This window comes from Lissotriton vulgaris, chromosome 4_1, assembly GCF_964263255.1.
Source record: "Lissotriton vulgaris chromosome 4_1, aLisVul1.2, whole genome shotgun sequence".
Lineage (NCBI taxonomy): Eukaryota > Metazoa > Chordata > Amphibia > Caudata > Salamandridae > Lissotriton > Lissotriton vulgaris.
In genome coordinates, this window is record NC_141691.1 from 1396273969 (window position 1) to 1396292217 (window position 18249).

General features: G+C 42.4%; 1 protein-coding gene across 1 annotated transcript in view; it reads left to right on the plus strand.

Moving 5' to 3' along the window:
- RIOK3 (RIO kinase 3) overlaps window positions 1–18249 on the plus strand; it is a 33273-nt gene that overhangs the window by 11318 nt on the left and 3706 nt on the right. Inside the window, exons 7-13 of the mRNA XM_086965643.1 lie at window positions 430–573; window positions 4939–5066; window positions 5488–5670; window positions 7668–7827; window positions 8486–8566; window positions 8656–8745; window positions 11342–11449. Of these exons, the coding sequence (XP_086821769.1) occupies window positions 430–573; window positions 4939–5066; window positions 5488–5670; window positions 7668–7827; window positions 8486–8566; window positions 8656–8745; window positions 11342–11449 (894 nt within the window). The remainder of the gene's footprint in view (window positions 1–429; window positions 574–4938; window positions 5067–5487; window positions 5671–7667; window positions 7828–8485; window positions 8567–8655; window positions 8746–11341; window positions 11450–18249) is intronic.

The following is an 18249-nucleotide window of genomic DNA, read 5'->3' on the forward strand; positions in this document are numbered from 1 at the left end:
TTTTTGATTGTGGTATGTAAGGTTTTGGAAATGACAGTTATAATTTTATCAGGAACGTGGAACATACTTTGTTCAGCAGGTAGTAAAGTGAAAACGGATCCATTTTTCTTTAATAAACCTTTAAAAAAATATATATATGTTCTGCAACCTTTGCTTTTATCATCAGTGTCAGTTATCTAGGCTAGCGTTCGAGTGTCATGTTGGTGAACTAAACCTGTCATTCCCAACTGTTCAGTTGGTGGTGTTCAGATAATGCAAAAGATGAGTATTGTTGTGATCTAAAACTTAGTGAAATTAGCATTCTAGCTGTGGAATAAGAAATTATTTAAAGGTATCATGTAGACACCACTTTTCTGTTCAACTATACCTTTTTCTTCTTGTTTTGTATCCTTTCAACAACTTCATTATGATACTGTTATCTTTGCTTAGTTTGCACCAGAATTTCAGGTCGGAGATGGTATTGGAATGGATTTAAAGCTGTCCAATCAAGTTTTCAATGCGTTAAAACAACATGCCATTTCTGAGCAGCGCCGCAGTGCTAAAGTCCATGAGAAGAAGGAACACTCCACTGCGGTAGGTTCATAGCCATTTTGTGTGTTATAAGTGACCGACTGCAAGAATTAATATTTGTTTTAATGCATGATCAGTGTGTGTTTTGTGTTGCACTCTGGACTGACCCAAAATATGCAACAGAGTCACTGTTGTGAGAATCACCAAAGCAAATTATCTGGGTAGGTTAATCTTGGATCATTCTTCATTCAAGGTGATGTATATTAGGCAAGGTAAAAGACAATGGGTTCTGGTGTGGAGGCTGCCCCCTCGCAGACTACTAAACAAAACCTTCAGAAGGGGCTATGCAGAGAGAACATATTGGCACAAGCAGTAGCAAGGGGTGGAATGAGAAACAGTGAATGATGTGGTATGAGGGGTTGTGTTCGAGAAAATGGTGTGGACCAGGACGACAGTGGAAAAGTGTAGGAAGCTGGCTCTTTATATAATATACATAAAGAGGTGTATTGTGTACAGTCACAGGTATAACTTACTAGTGGACCAGGCTTGCTTTAACAATCCAAAGGTGCCCTTTTTGTGGTGGTGTGGTGGAGCAGCCTTAAGCTTATCAAAGAGAAATGTTAGACATTTGTTGCATACACACCGTCAAATGATACACAATCACTAAATTTGCAATAATGTTATCCTATGGGGGAAAACGCATATACTGCGTATGGGTACTTAGCAGTGACATACAGAACTAATCTTCTAGTTAAGGTAAATTCGGGGCAAGATCCAAGGCAGCACCAACAGGTCACCTCAGGGGGCCCAGAGGTCCTTGTCTGCTTCAGGTGTTCTGTTGATTGCAATGGGAAATGGTCCTAGGACTAAGAGGCTGCACATAGGGTGAGCAGTCCAGCTGAACCAATAGGGGGGGCTAAGGTTTCACAATGCGCAGCCTCGTAGGGGCACCTTTGGTCCACTTCTCCTCTGCCTGTAGGGTTTGGATGCAGTGGTGTTTTGAAGTGTTGTGTTTTCTCTGCGGGAGACACCTGTGGTAGAGAGGGCCTGCACAAAGGGACTGCATGCAGCGACTGGAAGTCCAGTCTGGGCATCTCTGGTGGGTCTCAGGACCTTGTTGGCCCACTTCAACTCCGACTTGGTGGGCACGGAAGCAGTGATGCTTTCTGGTGTCTGGTTTTCGTGGTCCGTAGTCCTCCTGGTACTTCTTGGGTGCCTGCAGGGAAGTAGCTCTACTACGCCACGGGAGATTCTGGTTGCTTATTGAAGTGCCGGCAGTCCTCCCAGGTTTTTAGAGGCAGAGCAGCTGCAGGCGAGTCGTCTGGTACAGTTATCGGGGACAGCACGCAGGCCAGCAGGGTTGGCACCAAGTCAGTTGCTGCTCCTCTGTTCTTGCTCTTCGTGGCTGTTCGGTGTCCTTCTTAGGTTGTCAGAATCTATTTTCCTGGTGCCACGAGCTCCTCCTAAATACTACATTTAGGGGAGTGGAGGAGGTTAGCCAGTGGGCTACTTACCCTTGGGGTGACTATACACCCTATGTGAACACTTCCTGTGGGAAGTGGGCATAACCCTGTCCCAGAGTTCCTAATTTTGCCATCACCAAGATGGTGGAATTCTCCTGAAGGGACATCGGGCAGCTCAACTTCAGGGGTGTGACTGGCCTGGTAGTGCCCCACGTCTCCCTGCATATCTAATTTCCTGCCTGCCCTGGTTGCCAAATGGACGCTGGGTAGGGGGTTGGTGTTCCCCTTTCTTTGGAAGCCTTAACCACTTATCATGGGTAGCATAGGCCTTTAAAGCCTCCTTCCTTGATATGTTGATTACTGAGCCATCCTGCTTGGAGGAGGTGACAACAAATCAGTGCTCAGAGATGTCTGTGGTGGCAGGGTGGTCTACACCAGTCAGCCAGCACACTAGTGGCTGGTAGGTTTTCAAGGGGAACTTCTAAGGTGCCCCTGATTGCATGTATTAATAAATCCTCCACTGGAACCAGTGTGGGTTTATTTAATACAAGGCATTTGATACAAAACACCATAGATTTCAGTGAATCCATCATGAAGCTGATTAACTCCCTTTTTTATTAGTGTACAGCACATGTATGTAAAATTGCTTCTCTATTCACTTATGACATCTAAGAATTGCCTTGGACATCACAGGGGCATATCTGCTCATGCAGGTATGTCAATAAGAGTAGTACAGTGCCCGCTGCCATAGGGCTGCAGGGGTGGCTTGCCTGTACTGAATGCAGTATCTGTTGGCATGGCGCACAGGGATGTGTGCCATGTTGTGTTTTCACTTTTATCTGCACCAAGACATGCAGCCTGCAGAGGCAGCCTGCCCAAGTTCGGTGAGGAGTCCCTTAGGGTGGCACATACATGCTGCAGCTATTCGGGATTTTTTTTAGTACCCAGGCCCTGGCATTTACAGGGGTGCTAAAGGTATGGCCTATTGGGAGAATAATTGTACAGTGTTAGGGAAGGAGATTTGGCACGGAGGATAGTAGGAACCAAGTGCCCCTTCTATCGAAATTGCATCAAATACCAGGCCAAAAGTGGTGGTAACCATGTCAAAAGGTGCACTTTTCTACCAAAAGGACTGATAAAAGCATTATCAAGAATGAAATGTACCTATAGACATTCTTTAGACAGTAGCTCCACAGACTGTGGACAGGTGTGCAGTCCTATCACGGTTAGGTCACCACAAACCTGCATAACAGGCTAGCTCAGGATTACAAATGACATGCATGCTGATACAAGTTATACATTCTACAACTACTTGAAGGTACTTTACATCATTTTGTGATGTCTTGCAGGTCCTTGATCTGTGCATCAACTTCTCAGTCGAGTGTTTTGTGTGGCTAGAGCGAGTGGGGAAGGATGTCAGGCTGGGTGTTGGACTAAAGATGGACATAACAGTGGTTAAGTTGGTGCTTGTTACATTTGCAATACAAACACATGACTTTGCATGCCCTCATGGGGACTCCTTGAGAGCAGAAGGCAAGGCTGGGGAAAAAAATCATGTGGATACCTAGAGAAACTTGACATGTCCAGGAGTTGAAGGTCGGGAAAGTCGGTGCGATCGGTCCTGACCAGAAGGACCGAGGATTTCCTTTGTCTAACACCTGCAGATCCGAGTGTTAAACAACGACTTTAAGAAGGGGATAGTTGTGCCAGCTGCTAGTCAATCCACCATCTCCTATTTCCATCAGTTATCTGTGCTTGTGGGAGGACCGGCATCCGTGTTTAAGTGGAAATTCTCTTCTGGGTTGTACAAGACTTGCTCTGATGCTTTCATAGCTAATGGATGGCTGGCAGGCACTAGTATGATGCACCAGTGGACCTGGCCCCATATATCTGGGATCACGTTTGGGAGTGTTAACGTGCATGCTGCATTGAATAGAATTCTTGGACGATACTGTAAGACTGTATGTAGAAGTGTTTTAGATTGATCCCAAAAGTCAATTTGAAAATGTTGAGGTAATCGTGTAGTGACTTACATAATTCCTAAAATGTGTTTAATAAAAAATAAAAAAATAGTCTTTTTTGGTTAGTATAGGACACGCAGGAGGGGACAGTCCACACTTTCTCCCAAAAGGCTAAAAGGAACAGTACAAGGCATGTGACAGTGGGCAGAGTTTTTTTCAAGGCTTTCATGAATATCTCTACCTTGAACTTGGAGATAAAGGAACTTCAGTTTAGAGGAGAGTAGTCCCACGTAAGTAGTGTTAGAGTTCTGTCCATAAGCAACAGTATCTTGGAGGATTGTTGACCTCCGACACCTGGCTACTATTGCATTTTCGGGTTGTGTAGGAAGGACCCTCCACAATAAAAGGCTTTACGGAAGCAAGCAAAACAAACACTTAGTTTGGACCGGAGCCACTGTGGGTTACATATGGTGTACAGACCAGCATCTAGACATCCCAACCCAGTGGCACACGGCATAGGTAAGAAGATGGAAGTCCTAATTGGGCAGGATATTGAGTAGAGTATTTTGCACTTCAGCATGGTGTGGTGGCTGTGTATTTGCCAGGCTGTGCTATGTGAGGAACGGGGGGCTGGTTGCCGGACAACTGCACTGGTGTGCATATACTTTAATGCAGTGGTGGCTTCACATATTCGTTTGTGTTCCTTGGCTAGTCCGTGTTTTCGTATGATAGTAGTGCCTATTACATGATATGCTGTCTAAACTACAATCCGTGTTATAGCATAGGTTTGGTTTATGTTAGCATGGGAGATATCCGTGGCCAAACGTGTTTAAACCCTTCTTGGAATGTAGATGGCCAATAGTCCTAGGCCCACACAGGCAAATGAAATGCCACTCATGCATCAGACGTGTGTTGTAATTTTAATGCATCAGCATGGTAATGCATATGAATGTTTCTTACCCATCATCTCCACTTTTGTAAAAGAGGAATTTGCTTCCTTTTAGGAACAAGCAGTGGATCCCAAGACACGGTTACTGTTGTACAAAATGGTAAATGCGGGCACACTAGAGTCTATCAACGGCTGTTTTAGTACTGGGAAGGAATCTGTGGTCTTCCATGCTAATGGGGGAAGGTGAGTGCTTTCTGTTCTGCGTTCTAAGCTACCATCTTTTGTGGTTGTTTGTAGCAGTTACATCTACGGTCTATTGTGTGTCTAGAATGCTGAACTTTGAGTTAAAACATGGAAAAAAGATATCTTTGTGGCATTCATACCACTTCTGTAAATATTAAAGGTGTCTATAGAAAATAGAACAGAGTGTGTGGATGTAGAGGGATGACGTTTATTGGAAGCTGGTTTCCTAACTACAATGTGTTGGTGCTTTATTGTTCTGGGACCTATCACTTACATAGAACATACAACTGTGGTATTGAAAGGCAGTTTATTTTATAATTTCTCTAGAAAGCATTACTCCCCAAGTGTCTGGATGGATGCTTTCCTTTGACAGCTGAGATGTTTGCAATCAATGTTAAATGTTGTGTATTTTTCTTTTCAGTATTGATGACAAAGCAGTACCTTCAGAGTGTGCCATAAAGGTGTTTAAAACTACTCTCAATGAATTCAAGAACCGTGACAAATACATTAAGGATGACTATAGATTCAAAGAGCGCTTCAGCAAACTCAATCCACGTAAAATAATCCGCATGTGGGCTGAAAAGGAAAAGCATAACTTGAACAGGTAACTTTTAAGCCTTATTAGTTTTCACTTGTTTTTTTTCTCTTGTCCTTGCTTGAATAAAACATTTAAGATCAGTGCTGTCGTGTTCTCTGAAATGGACTAATGCATTCAGAGTATTTTAATCCCTCCGTGATTTGTCTGTTAAATACCTGCCAGTGCTTATGTGACTGGAAATAGTCTATAAAACTGTTTGTTGGTAATCTGACAGGCTTTGGTACTCTTAAGCCGGTTAACAATAGAACTGTATCTACTAAAACTACTTCAGTTTTTGCTCTTCAAATAAGTCAAAGATGGGCAGTCATGATGTTTGAATGGTTATTCAAGTTCTTCTTAGTCTTCCTATTGTCTATAGGACGAATATCCTCTCTATACTTTTGTTGCTGTTGCCCTGTATCTTTTCTTTGGATGATCTTGCGTTATTTCTTTAGTAAACTCTCCAATCTCGTGAGTCTACCAAGCTGCTAGATTGCACCAAACTATCTCCTGAGTGAGGCTGGCTACTGTCCCCTGAGTTCAGGATTTGTGATTACTGCCTGTGTTGGCAGTAGATATGCAGTACATGGGTGCAGGTGTATTGCGCTTCTTTCTGTGTAAGTAGACTATTCTCTCCCCCCGCTCTCATCTTCATAACAGACATGTGTGTGTCTGCATATGTCCATACTGGATATGCCGGCACTGCTTTCCAGGTCTACCTCACTGAAACTTGCTCTGTCTGCCAGGCTATGCTTGTATGTCCAAACTACTTTAAGGTTTCAATTAGCAGCATCCAGTCTTGCCCTCCCCTCTACCTGGTCGTCATTGTCCTCCTTATCCTTTGTAACAGATAACTAAAGGCCTTTATTATGATCAGTACTGGAATAAACATTAGTTGCACATTATATGAATCCCAGTGTCTCCAAACCACTAAGCTTCTTGGCAATTCTTTTGTGATTTTTTTTTTTCCTTTTTTTTTCTCACCATATAACTTTTCATTACCATTCACGTTTTTATTATGAGGCACACATCTCTAAATTGCTTAAGTATTCATGTAGGCCCTATTCAACACCAATGTTTTCTCACTCTTTAGTAATGCCTTTTCTGTCCAGTCTCATGTATGTTTGGATCTGCTTCTGATAATGGGAGGTTCTTTTCTATTCTTGATTTGAGTAGTTTAGTTATTTAGTATTATAATCTAGTTTGTTAGTGGCCTATATTAGTTGTCTACATACATGTTAGTAGGTTTGGTTTACTTAAACAGTTCTCACGCGGTGTTCTTCTAGAGTTGCCATTCCAGTATGTCCTTCAACCACAACATGCATTTTGGGCCCTCTGTTTCCAGTGTATTGCTAAATGCCTAGTTGCTAGTATCTGTCCTAGTGAGACCTACCCCTGTCACATTTGCCTACCCTTTGGGTTCTGGTTTAAGCCTAGTATGCATTGTTTAAGTTCTAGTGAGACTATAATGCTTATTTATTATGCATGACCACAAGTTACCAACCACCGGGCATGTCCGTATGTATAAAATGTGTTTTCTCAGCGGTGCCTTTGGGACACCCGAAATACATTTCTAGATATATTTTGCTGAGGGTCATTGGAGTTAAGTACATCCTATGCTGGCATTTTAGATGTATTATTTTAAATTAGGGGTACTTAATTCTTTGCAAGTGTATTCTAGGTTATGTTTTAAATAGGTGTATGTTAGGGAAGTTTACTCTGCAAACCAGTTAATATATATGAAAATAGATGCAGGACTTCAAATTCCATATATCGTAAAATAAGTAGTGTGGCAAACATTCAGGTGCAATTTCATAACTAAGATAAACTAAAGAGTTCAATAAATGTCATCTAATTAGAAAAGAATAACAGTACTATGTAAAAATATTCTGGTTGGAGGGGGAATGTTTGTGAAAAGTTGCCATGTTGTTCTGAATGAATGCTGGCATACTGTAACTATGGATTTTGCTGCAATTCCCTTAATTTGATGTATTTGTTTAGAGTTAATATGCACCTTTTTGCAGAATGCAGAAAGCTGGAATCCCTTGTCCTGAAGTAGTGATGCTCAAGAAACATGTTCTGGTGATGTCTTTCATCGGCCAGGATCAGGTCCCTGCTCCCAAACTCAAGGATGTCAAACTGAACGGAGAAGACATGAAACAAGCTTACTATCAGGTTCTTTACGTAAGTTTCCCATACCACTCCTTTGTTAACCTCATATGATAGACCTGGATTGTAGATTAATATAATGGTGTCCCTCTATCCAGAATTGATTTAGTTAGTCGATTTATAGAATGGCCATCGTGCTACTTACTCTTTTTAAAATAGGGTAAGTAAATACATTTTTACATTTAAATCCATTTTTTGGTGTTTTGTGAGTGGAGCTTATCGAGGTCTTAGCCATTTACACATTTTATAGGGTATGCATGTGTTCATAAAATGATAAATTGGTTAGCTGAGATTTAAAGCATACACTGAATCTCATTTTGAGACGTGTGTTTAATTGTGTTGCGTTCTTGTGTAAAGTGGTTCTCTCTGCCCATTTTGAAATCTTTTGAAATTTAAGATTGGTCAATAAAGCAACAAACATTAAGACTAGATATGTTACTTGTATGTGGTCAAATTATGTCTGAACGTGTAGTATGCAAGTCCTACAATGTATTTCTCCATAATCGACTCCATGTAGTATTGACATTACCCTGGTCAAAAATGCTTTTGCTTATCCTGTTCTTTTCTAATTTGTTGCAGCTGGTTTTCCATGCTCTCGGTGTAAAAATTGGTTAGTTGCCAGTGACAATGGTAATTTAGTTTAATGTATTTTCCACTTCACACCTCTTTGCAGATGATGCAGCAATTGTACAATGAGTGCAATCTGGTCCATGCTGATTTGAGTGAATACAATATGCTGTGGCATGCTGGGAAGGTGAGCACTTCACTGTTAAAGTTTACCATGATAACAAAAACGTTTTCTGAATTCTCATTGGGAGTGCTGAAACTATAATTATTTTGTAGGTGTGGCTCATTGATGTGAGTCAGTCTGTTGAGCCCACCCATCCTTATGGATTGCAATTTCTCTTCAGGGACTGCAGGAATGTCTCGCAGGTAAGATGATCCCTGTTGTCAGTTACAGAAATTATATAACTGCTATCTGTGTAAACAACATTGCAGTGCCTATGTAAAAGTTAGATTTCATCCTCCCCAAAACACTTACTGAGGTGAGTGTTTGCTTTTCGTTTGAAATGTGTATCCTATTTTTTTTTTTTCTTCAGAGTTTTATATAGCATGAACTTGACCCGAATCGGGTATTGGAGCACTTTACATAGCGCCAGTTACGTTACATGAGGACACACATTTATTTTTGTAAGGCACAGGGAGATTAAGTGATTTGGCTAGGGGGGGGGAGGGGGGGGGGGGGGGAAAGAACCTGATGAAGCATGCCACCAAGGGGCCTTTTGGTGGGTGAGTCATTTTAGAACACATGTAGTCTCTCCCATGTCAGAAATATAGTATTTCTCCTGGGTTTAGTTACTTTTTGTAAGGATAGCACTGTTTTTTTTTTTTTGTAATTAAGAGTGGACTGTTTTCCATACCGTGTAGAGGAGGCTGAGCCCACGACTTATTGCATCTCTTCACTCTCTTCTTTGTTTTTCTACAGCATAAGGTGCCCAGTGGGCAGACAAAGTGACCCCCCCCTACTTTAGCCTTCAACCCCATCTAACCAGTGCAGGTTTTCACTCCTATTTTGTACAGTGACAGATATCCAGATCTCTTTTGTTTTCACCCAATCTATGATAGCATTACATCTGGAGAGGTCAGTATTTTTCTCAACAATTCTCAGATGCTCAACCTCTTCTGTAGACTTGGGGTCAGCATGCTTTTTCCAACATAGCTTAGCAATTTCTCCACCGTTCTCGCAAATTATCTGCCACTATACTTTTTAGTGACGGTATCTTACTGCTGAACCGTGTGTATGGCTACTTTCCATTCTCCCAAAATTCGCCGATCTGGAACATCTGTGACTTAATCTAGTTTGTAGTGAGTCCTAAGGCTGCAGCAAACTTCTGTAACTTTTCTAATGGGCATTTTGCTACGAGCACAGCAGCTCTTTCAGTGTCCCACATTTATACCAATGTGTTATCCACATGCATGACCTACCCTACTTGTATTCCCCAGTCATATAGATCTGGAGTCTAATTATTGTTGCTAGTGGTTCCACCACTAGAGCAACTAGGATACGTTGGTGATGGGGGCATCCTTGCCTGGTTCTCCTGTATCTTTTTTTTTTTTTTTCTTCTGACCGTCCAACAGGCAATTTATAAAGTATCTTTATCAATGCCATATTAGGGGACACATTTATAACGGTGCAATGCTGCAAGCAGAACATCCCACCCAGCTCTATTTTGGGCCTTCTCTATATTGAGCATTGCCACTACAAACCTCCCTTAAACAGTCTCTGAAGTCTTTTTAATTGTTCCAGTCATCTCAAGCTAAGCAGTCTTTCTTTGAGGAATAAATCCTGATTAGCCAGTTCTAATCAACGTACTAATTACTCTCAGCAGTCCATTTACAAACCCTTCACTCTGGAGTTTCAGGTCTATGTTGAGCGTAGACCTAGAATGGTATGAGCTGCAGTCCACAGGATGCCTATCCAGTGTGGGTACTTCTCATTGGCTCCCTCACTGTGCCTCCGTATGTGCTCCTAGCAACCTGTCCACCAGTATACTCCTGCAACGTTGATAATATTCAGTTGGGGGCCCATTTGTGGCTGTCGTTTTGCCCTTTTTCATTTCTGATAGATCTAACATAAATTTCTCCCTAGGTAAAGTTTCTTAATGTTCTTTTGTCAAACAAACCTTACAGGTTAGCCAGCCCCAGATAGCTGTCTGTCTCAATCTTTGTTTAAATTTCATTTTACTGCACTGTTGAGTGAACAGTATAAACCACAGTATAAACCGTTGAAAGCTTTCTAGAATCCACTCGATTTGCTGTAAAGAGACCATTCTGTGTGCAAATACTGTGGGAATATCCATGTTTAAGAACCTGTAATATAGATGAGCAACTTCTGTATGGGTGCTGGGTTGCATGAGGCATTGATAGTTCAAATTTCTAGCATATTTAGACCTAATATATAAATGTGTGTGTGTATATGTATATGTATATGTATATATATATATATATATGTGTGTGTGTGTGTGTGTGTGTGTGTATATATATATGTGTGTATATATGTATATTTATGTGTGTGTGTGTGTATATATATATATATATATATATATATATATATATATATATATAAAACTCGAGGACACTTTGACCAAGGGCAGCACATACATTATGATTTACTTTCAGCCCAGGGGAAGTTGCACAGCATTAGTAGTGCATCACAGAAATAATCCAGCATAAACATGGGGCTTCCCTTGATCTACAGGCACATTTTAGTAGTATTGAGAAGAACTGATAGCCATGTTATACAGTCTATTGGGGGTGGGGGTGGTGCGGGGGCACAGTTCTATTATTTATGCTCCTGCCTCAGCATTGAACTTTTTTTCTTTTTTCAAATTGGAAACCTTTTCACAAGTTTTCCAAATTGCCAAAATGTTATATAGGAGATACTTTTTTCTGAATTATTTATTTATTGGCTTCTACATATTTTCTTACAAAAAAAACATATTAACACTTGTATTTTATTTTATAACAGTTTTTCCAGAAAGGTGGTGTTCCAGATGTTCTTGGTGATCGGGAGCTTTTCAATGCTGTCTCTGGTTTGAATATTACAGCTGATAATGAAGTTGACTTCCTTGTGGAGGTAAGCCTGCCTTAGTAATGCTAGAATTGTAATCCAGCTATCCCTGCAGATTCATTTTATTTAAAAAATGGGTAAACTGAGTAAAGGATCAATATCTGGGCTGTTTGTTTTCAGGAGAGGTGGAAGACTTTCTATTAAGCACTATGTTCAGCGCCATCTGTTCAACATTGCAGATCCAGGTGGACCAAGAGCATTTTTAGTGTTCTGAGCCCACCCTTCAGCATCAGTGCCCCATAGTGTCTACTAAAGTGATGGTGGTGGTCGCAGCACATCTTCAGAGGTTGATATACCAGTCTTTCCCTACCATGACAACTGGCTGTTGAAGGTGGGCTCATCACAATCTATCATAGGCCAACCTCCAAATGACCGTGAACCTCCTAACTTCTTTTGGGTTCTTGATCAATTTGCAAAAGTCACATCTGACTTCTTTGTCGAGGCTCCTGCTCATCAGAGCCATTCTGGAAACGGTGCAGTTCTGAGCCTTCTCTCCAGGTCAAAAAGTCCAGGGCATTCAGACTTTGATACTGATGTTTCAACCTCTGACCTGGATCTCCGTGAGAATCACTCTGAGATCTAGCCATCTGCTTGTAGCTAGATGGCAGATGTGGGTCTGCAGTGGGATCTCACGTCTCAGTGGGCTCAGCACCAAGGGAACCTGTCAAATGCTATACAGGTGTTGTAGGAGACTGCAGAAGGCTTACAGTAGTGGCTGCTCAACTGCAATTGCACCAGTGGCAGACAACTCTCCCTAATCCACCTAGGACTGACAGTGGTGACAGATGCATCATTTCTGGGTTGGAGTGATCAGAGGAGCCCGGGCTCCAGCAGAGACTCTTGTTTCATATCAATGTGTTGGAGTCTGTGTTAAAAGCCTTCCTTCCAACCATCGAAAGGGAGGCTAGTCAGGCCCTCCCAGACCACACTACTGCCATGTGGTATTGCAAGAAGCAGGGTGGAGTTCCGAGTACTGTGCCAGGAGTCTGTGCTCTGGCCTTTCCCTCATCATGAACCACCTGCTGGGATCTCGAACGCCATGGCGGATAAACTCAGCCAGCGACTCCTAGCGGATCACAAATCGCAGTTGCTTCCCGAGGCAGCCAACAGCATCTCCCAGCAATGCGGAAATCATGGCTCGATCTTATCGCCATTTCTGAGAACATGCAATGTCAACATTTGTGCGTGCTGGAGTTCCCAATAGGACTCCCCTACCCCCCCCCCCCCCGCCCTCCCTCCCTTGGAGACACATTCCAGATGGAGCAGAGCTCTGGACTTCAGTAAGTCTTTCTGCCTCTCCGCCTAGAGTTCTGAAGATGATCAGTGGAGCAGGGTCTTGCATCCAAACCACGCAACCACACCTTAATGTGTGGAGATTGAGTGGCAGCAGTTGACAGCTTTCGACCCTCCCCATGTTGTTATTTTGGCAGCCAGGTACCCATCTGTTAAATCTGTCTACTCTGGGCACAAGGATAGGTTTTTGACCTGATGTGATTCCCACAATCTGGACTCATTACTGGCAAAGCTGTTGGATGTCTTGCTTGTGTCTTCCATGGCCCTACAAGGACTTGCAGTGGGTGCTGTTAAAGGTTGTCAGCCCAGTCAACCTCTGACATTCTTTGCTCCACCTCCTCCTTGAAAGAGTAGAGGCTTCCTCATTTGGACCCCAAAAGAACATGCATTTAGATCGATTAAACCAAGGACCATTGGGTGGACAATCTGCTCTTTGTGGGGTTCTCTGTTGGAGTAAAAAGCAAAGCGATGTAAAGGCGGACCACCTCGATGGATAGACCTCTGTATTAAAATCTATTACTTGGCTAAGCAGCGGCCGCCAGAAGCCCTGAGGGCTCATTCTACCAGAGCCAAGGCTTCCACCTCTGTGCTGGTGCATAGAGTACCTTTCTTGGATATCTGTCGAACAGCTACCTGAGTATCAGTGCACATGTTCACAAAGCATTATTGCCTGGACCGTCCGGTCCGGCAGGGATGGTCATATAGCCCTTTAACCCCTGCAGGACATTTTGGTCTGAACCGTTCCACAAACTGACCTCTGTGGAAGGTACTGCTTTAGTATCTACTTACAATGTAAGGATTCTGTGGTTTGAAGCGTCCATCAGAATTGAGTTACTTAATTTTGGTAATGCTTTTTCTGGTGGATACTCTAGCTAACCGCAGATTCTTCACTGCCCTCCCTCCTGCCTTGTCTGTGGTTTGGTGTCCTCCTTTTCCATACTTTTTCTCCAGCTAGAGATCTGCACACTGTTTAATCTCATCAGTTATTGAGCTGTGGTCTAAGGCAAGAAAAAAAACACTGACGTCCGTGCACAGGGGTTGCAGTTATGTGTCTCTGGTGTCACTTCCAGGACTGGGGTGAAGCTGACGCGAAGTTACATGACTATTTGCAAGCACACAGGAACAATGTTCTGAAAAAAATCTCTGGATTCACTCTGGCGCTTGGGGATATTCAAATGGTGAGGAATCTGCGGTTAGGTGGATTATCCACCAGAAAGATTACTGGTGCCAAGTAACACGTTCATCAGGGAACTTCCTGCTGATATTGAATTTCAAGGATTAGTATCTATTTGATCCTATTCCCCAGGTCACTTCAAATGACTCTGGTTTATTGTAAAATCTGTTACTGCACTGCTTGAATTTAACAATCAGTGTGACGAAATGGCACTGAAAGCTGCAGCTAATAGAGCCACACTAAATTCAGTGGAGGCAGAAGCCTACTCCACTATGGAGAGCGTGTGTTTAATATTTATTCGCCTTACCCGATGTGCTGTCCGTGGACCGTGATGACAGTCCTAAAATGTTTTGGGGAATAACGGAGGTTATGCAGTACTCTAGTACCAAATGCAAGCCTAGACTTGTGTGTGTTACTGAAATGTTTGGCAAGCCAGTTGTCATTAGGGACTGTGGTCTGGAAAGATCTAGTTTTGTTAGAGCCATAGTACATCAAGACACATGTATTGCTGGGCATTTCGTTTCTTGACCCCTAGTTACCCATGACTATCTACATGGCCAACCAGGTTGATAGTCAAAGATGGCTGTGGGTCTAGAAAATATATGCCCGACAATACATTTGTCTTATTCAGCCACTGAAGCTTGTTCTGTATGTGGGAGTACATGTTCCAGGAATGTAAATTCAGGGCAAGCAGTCGCAACGAGAGAACCTACAGCAAGCACATCATTGTGCTGTAACTCAAGTGAAGTGCAGGCTTTATAGAAACAGCTGTGCCATAGAGTAGTGCTAATACAGGCACAATTGGACAGCTATATGCTATATTCAGAAGCAATTGTCAAAAACGAAAGACCGGTTGGAATTGGACTCTGTGTTGTCAAATTAATCTAATGGCAGACCGTCAGCAGGGACTATACATCCACTTATCAGATCTGTTAATTAGAAGTCACTAGGAGACATATAAGAGACCCCACCCCATTATAATACAGTCCTCCATAAATTGATCTGTTAAAACCCACCCTTCCACAGCCATAATAAAAAAGGGAGTGCCCTTTACAAGTTTTGATCTTCGTTTCTCCAAAATAGGCTTGAGAATCATTGTCATTCCTGAAATGCTCACTTTAGCAATATAAAAGACACACCAATGAAGGACGAAATGCAGAACAAATCGAAACATTCAGCCCCCAGTCAAGAGATTAGAGATGAATCCATTGTTGTTTTGCTCACCTTGCCACCACAGTTTAGACCCAGCCATATGCAAATTAGCCTTGACCCTGTGGCTCATGAGAAGTGTAGCCCGAACTGCCAGGCCAAGTCCTCCCTGTACTGGAAACAAGCCTCCTAGGATTGGTTTCGGGGTTTCGCCCCTCATAGGGAACATGGTCCAGACTGATTTGCATATGGCTGGGTCTAAACTGGAAGGCATGGAGAGCAAAACATCGATGGATTTAGGCCCAGATCTCTCTACTGGGTGAATGTATGACATTGCTCTGCATTCTGTCCATCAATAGTTATTTTTGCACTTCAGCAATATGGCACATTAAATTGTACAATTTGGGTATCACCAATGCATGTGTGCATCTACTGAAAAACATGCTGCCCTGTATCCAGTGCATGCTGTGCAGTGATATTCAACGGATTTGTGCAATAATGCTTTTTATATTCAGCAAGACCCCCCTTAAAGCATTAGCTTAGACATCTGTATGAGTGCGTTTGGCGGCTGTTGCCTAATTCCAGACAGTAGAAGTAATTTTTTTACATGCTCATTATTTGGAGGATAGAATTGAAACTTTGTTACAGAAGCTAGGAAATGTTATATTCTGCCACACATCATTTTATATGTAATTTTACGTAGCACATACTACAGCAATTTGACGCCAAAGCACTTAATGCAGTTGCAAAAAAGATAAATGCTCTGGGTACAGGTAAATGTTATGTATCACATTTGTTGATTGTGGGGAAGGGACGTGAGCCATGCCAGATGGGGAGGGTTAGCAAGGGTATGCAGCAACGTGGCTGGGCCCTGCAAGTTCATAAAAAAATTAGGTTGGGGTAATAAAAGCGCTGGCCACGTCACAACGCTCTTTTTGTTGTGGGTGTGGGCAACACGGACAGATAGGGGAAGGACAGGACCCCTCAAGCAAAAGTAGGGACAATAGGCGGGGCCATGAAACAAAACAGACCACAGAGGGGTGGTACGCAACAATAGGGACCGCAGGAAAGGTTGAGAGGGACAGGCAATGCAACACATCACAGGGCCATAGAGGAGTTGCCGGGGGTCAGGTCAAATAGCGATGTGGCATGTAAGGACAGCAAGCCAAGCAACAACGACATGTAACAAAGTACATGCAAAAGCGCAAGCAGTGAAAGGACACACATTTGAAAAAAGGAAAGGACTTGGGCCAAGCTCAGGGAAGAACACACGCATGAAGAGGAAGCTATGTCTGCACCTGCTAACAAGGAGAAGCAAGGAAATAAGTGTAGATGAAGCCAGCTAATGCTAAGCAATGGGCAGGCTCTAAGCCCCCTGTAAACTAACCAAAAGGACCATAAAGAGGGTATTTTCATTAGCTTTGCAAAGGTTCTGCAAAAGTGTGCCAACTATCCCAAACATGTTGAACAAATCTGAAAAGAGATGTTGACCTTTTAATATAGTGCAACATTGACAGCGAAAGTGATTACATTTTATTTTTATTGGTGGTGAATGATTGACAGAGGCTGGAACAACACAGTGTTAAGGAATGGTCTGTAAATCCTTACCAATTTTGTATTATGTGGCCCATGTACAGTTGTGGAGAGGGACTGGGAATGGGGAAGGTTAATGCCAACACCAGGATAATTCAGCCATGTGGAATCCTTTTAACAGGTCAGCAGTGGTGCTACTTCCAATAAGGGTGAATGCTATGTTTGGTTTCTCTTCTTTAATTAATCTACATTATACTTAGAAAATGTTCATTGGTAACTAGAAAACGTTTTGGTATTGAATCCAATCTGAGGAAATGCTTTTATCTCAGAATTCCATACTATGCATGAAGAAGATAGAACTACTTATACAAACAAGACAGATTATTTTACCACTGTGATTACTAATGTTAACTTAGAACAATTTTCGATTCTAACTTTAGAAATACCAACTTTTTTCACCCTCTCCGATATTGTGTAGGTGTGTGTCTCTCCTGACTGGCATTCTGACTCCAAGTGTTATGTTTTGAGAGCATTTAAACATTGCTAATGCTGCACCATAGTGTTTTGGTTTAACTAGATGAAAGGAAAATAAAATTCCAAATCATTTGATAATGGTCCATTTCTTAAACATTGGAAAAACTCCATGCATTCTTTCAAAATAAAACCCGCAAGTAAGTCTCGGCGAGTTGCTTGCTTCCTTCAAAGGAAACACATCCATTGCATTGAATTGTAAAGGCACCATATATAATATTTTTGTGATTACATCTCATTGACAGTGGTTTTTGATGCCTTGCGTCCTTCCCTTCACACTCCGGTGTAGGAACATAGTACCTCTATCAATGAAATGGTCCTATGTAATATGATCAACATTGTTCAGAGTAACTGTGTTTTCTCAGGAACTTACTCTAGCTCAGACTGAACTGTCAACCATTTCTCCTGCTGACTCACAATATTGTATTGGAGGATCTCTCCATTTTTGCCATTTACACACTAGGACCGTTTCGTAAAAAAAAGAATTCCTGCAAGGACCAAATATTATTTCCATTTACGAGGCCAAAGTGTACCACCTTTACTCGTATAGATTGCTACTTGTGTATGGTCACCAGGAAGCTAGCCGACTGTCATTTCTAAAGATCATTGATGCCAATACTCTAGACTGAGTGTGCGCAAAGGATGTGGTGGCTGCTGATTTTCAGAGGGAAATCCCTTTCTCTCTTGTGGAGGGAGAGGAGTCTGTAGTAGCACTGCTCCAAATGTCTAGACGTACTTCATCCCCAGACCCAAGAAATATGCTTATGATCAGCTGGTCAATGACCTTTCTCTGTGCCTTTCCACCTAACCCTTTATTTGGTTTGGTGATCTTTATTTAATAGGTTTTATATAGTGCTGGCTAGACCCGGAGGTATCGGAACGCTTTACATGCGGTTCCACATTGTTACAAAGTTACATCTGTTGCAAGAAAACATTTAAAGAGCAAAGAAGACTAGATAAATGGAGTGTAGAAGGGTAGGGGGTAAGGTAGGAGGGAGAGACAAAGGAGAGTCTGCCCAAAGTCCGGCTGGGTAGGTGACGGTCGAGGGGGAATTCCATGGCCCATCTCCTCTATATCTATCGAGGTAGCTCCACCGGGCATCAGCCAGAGTGCTAGGTCTCCACA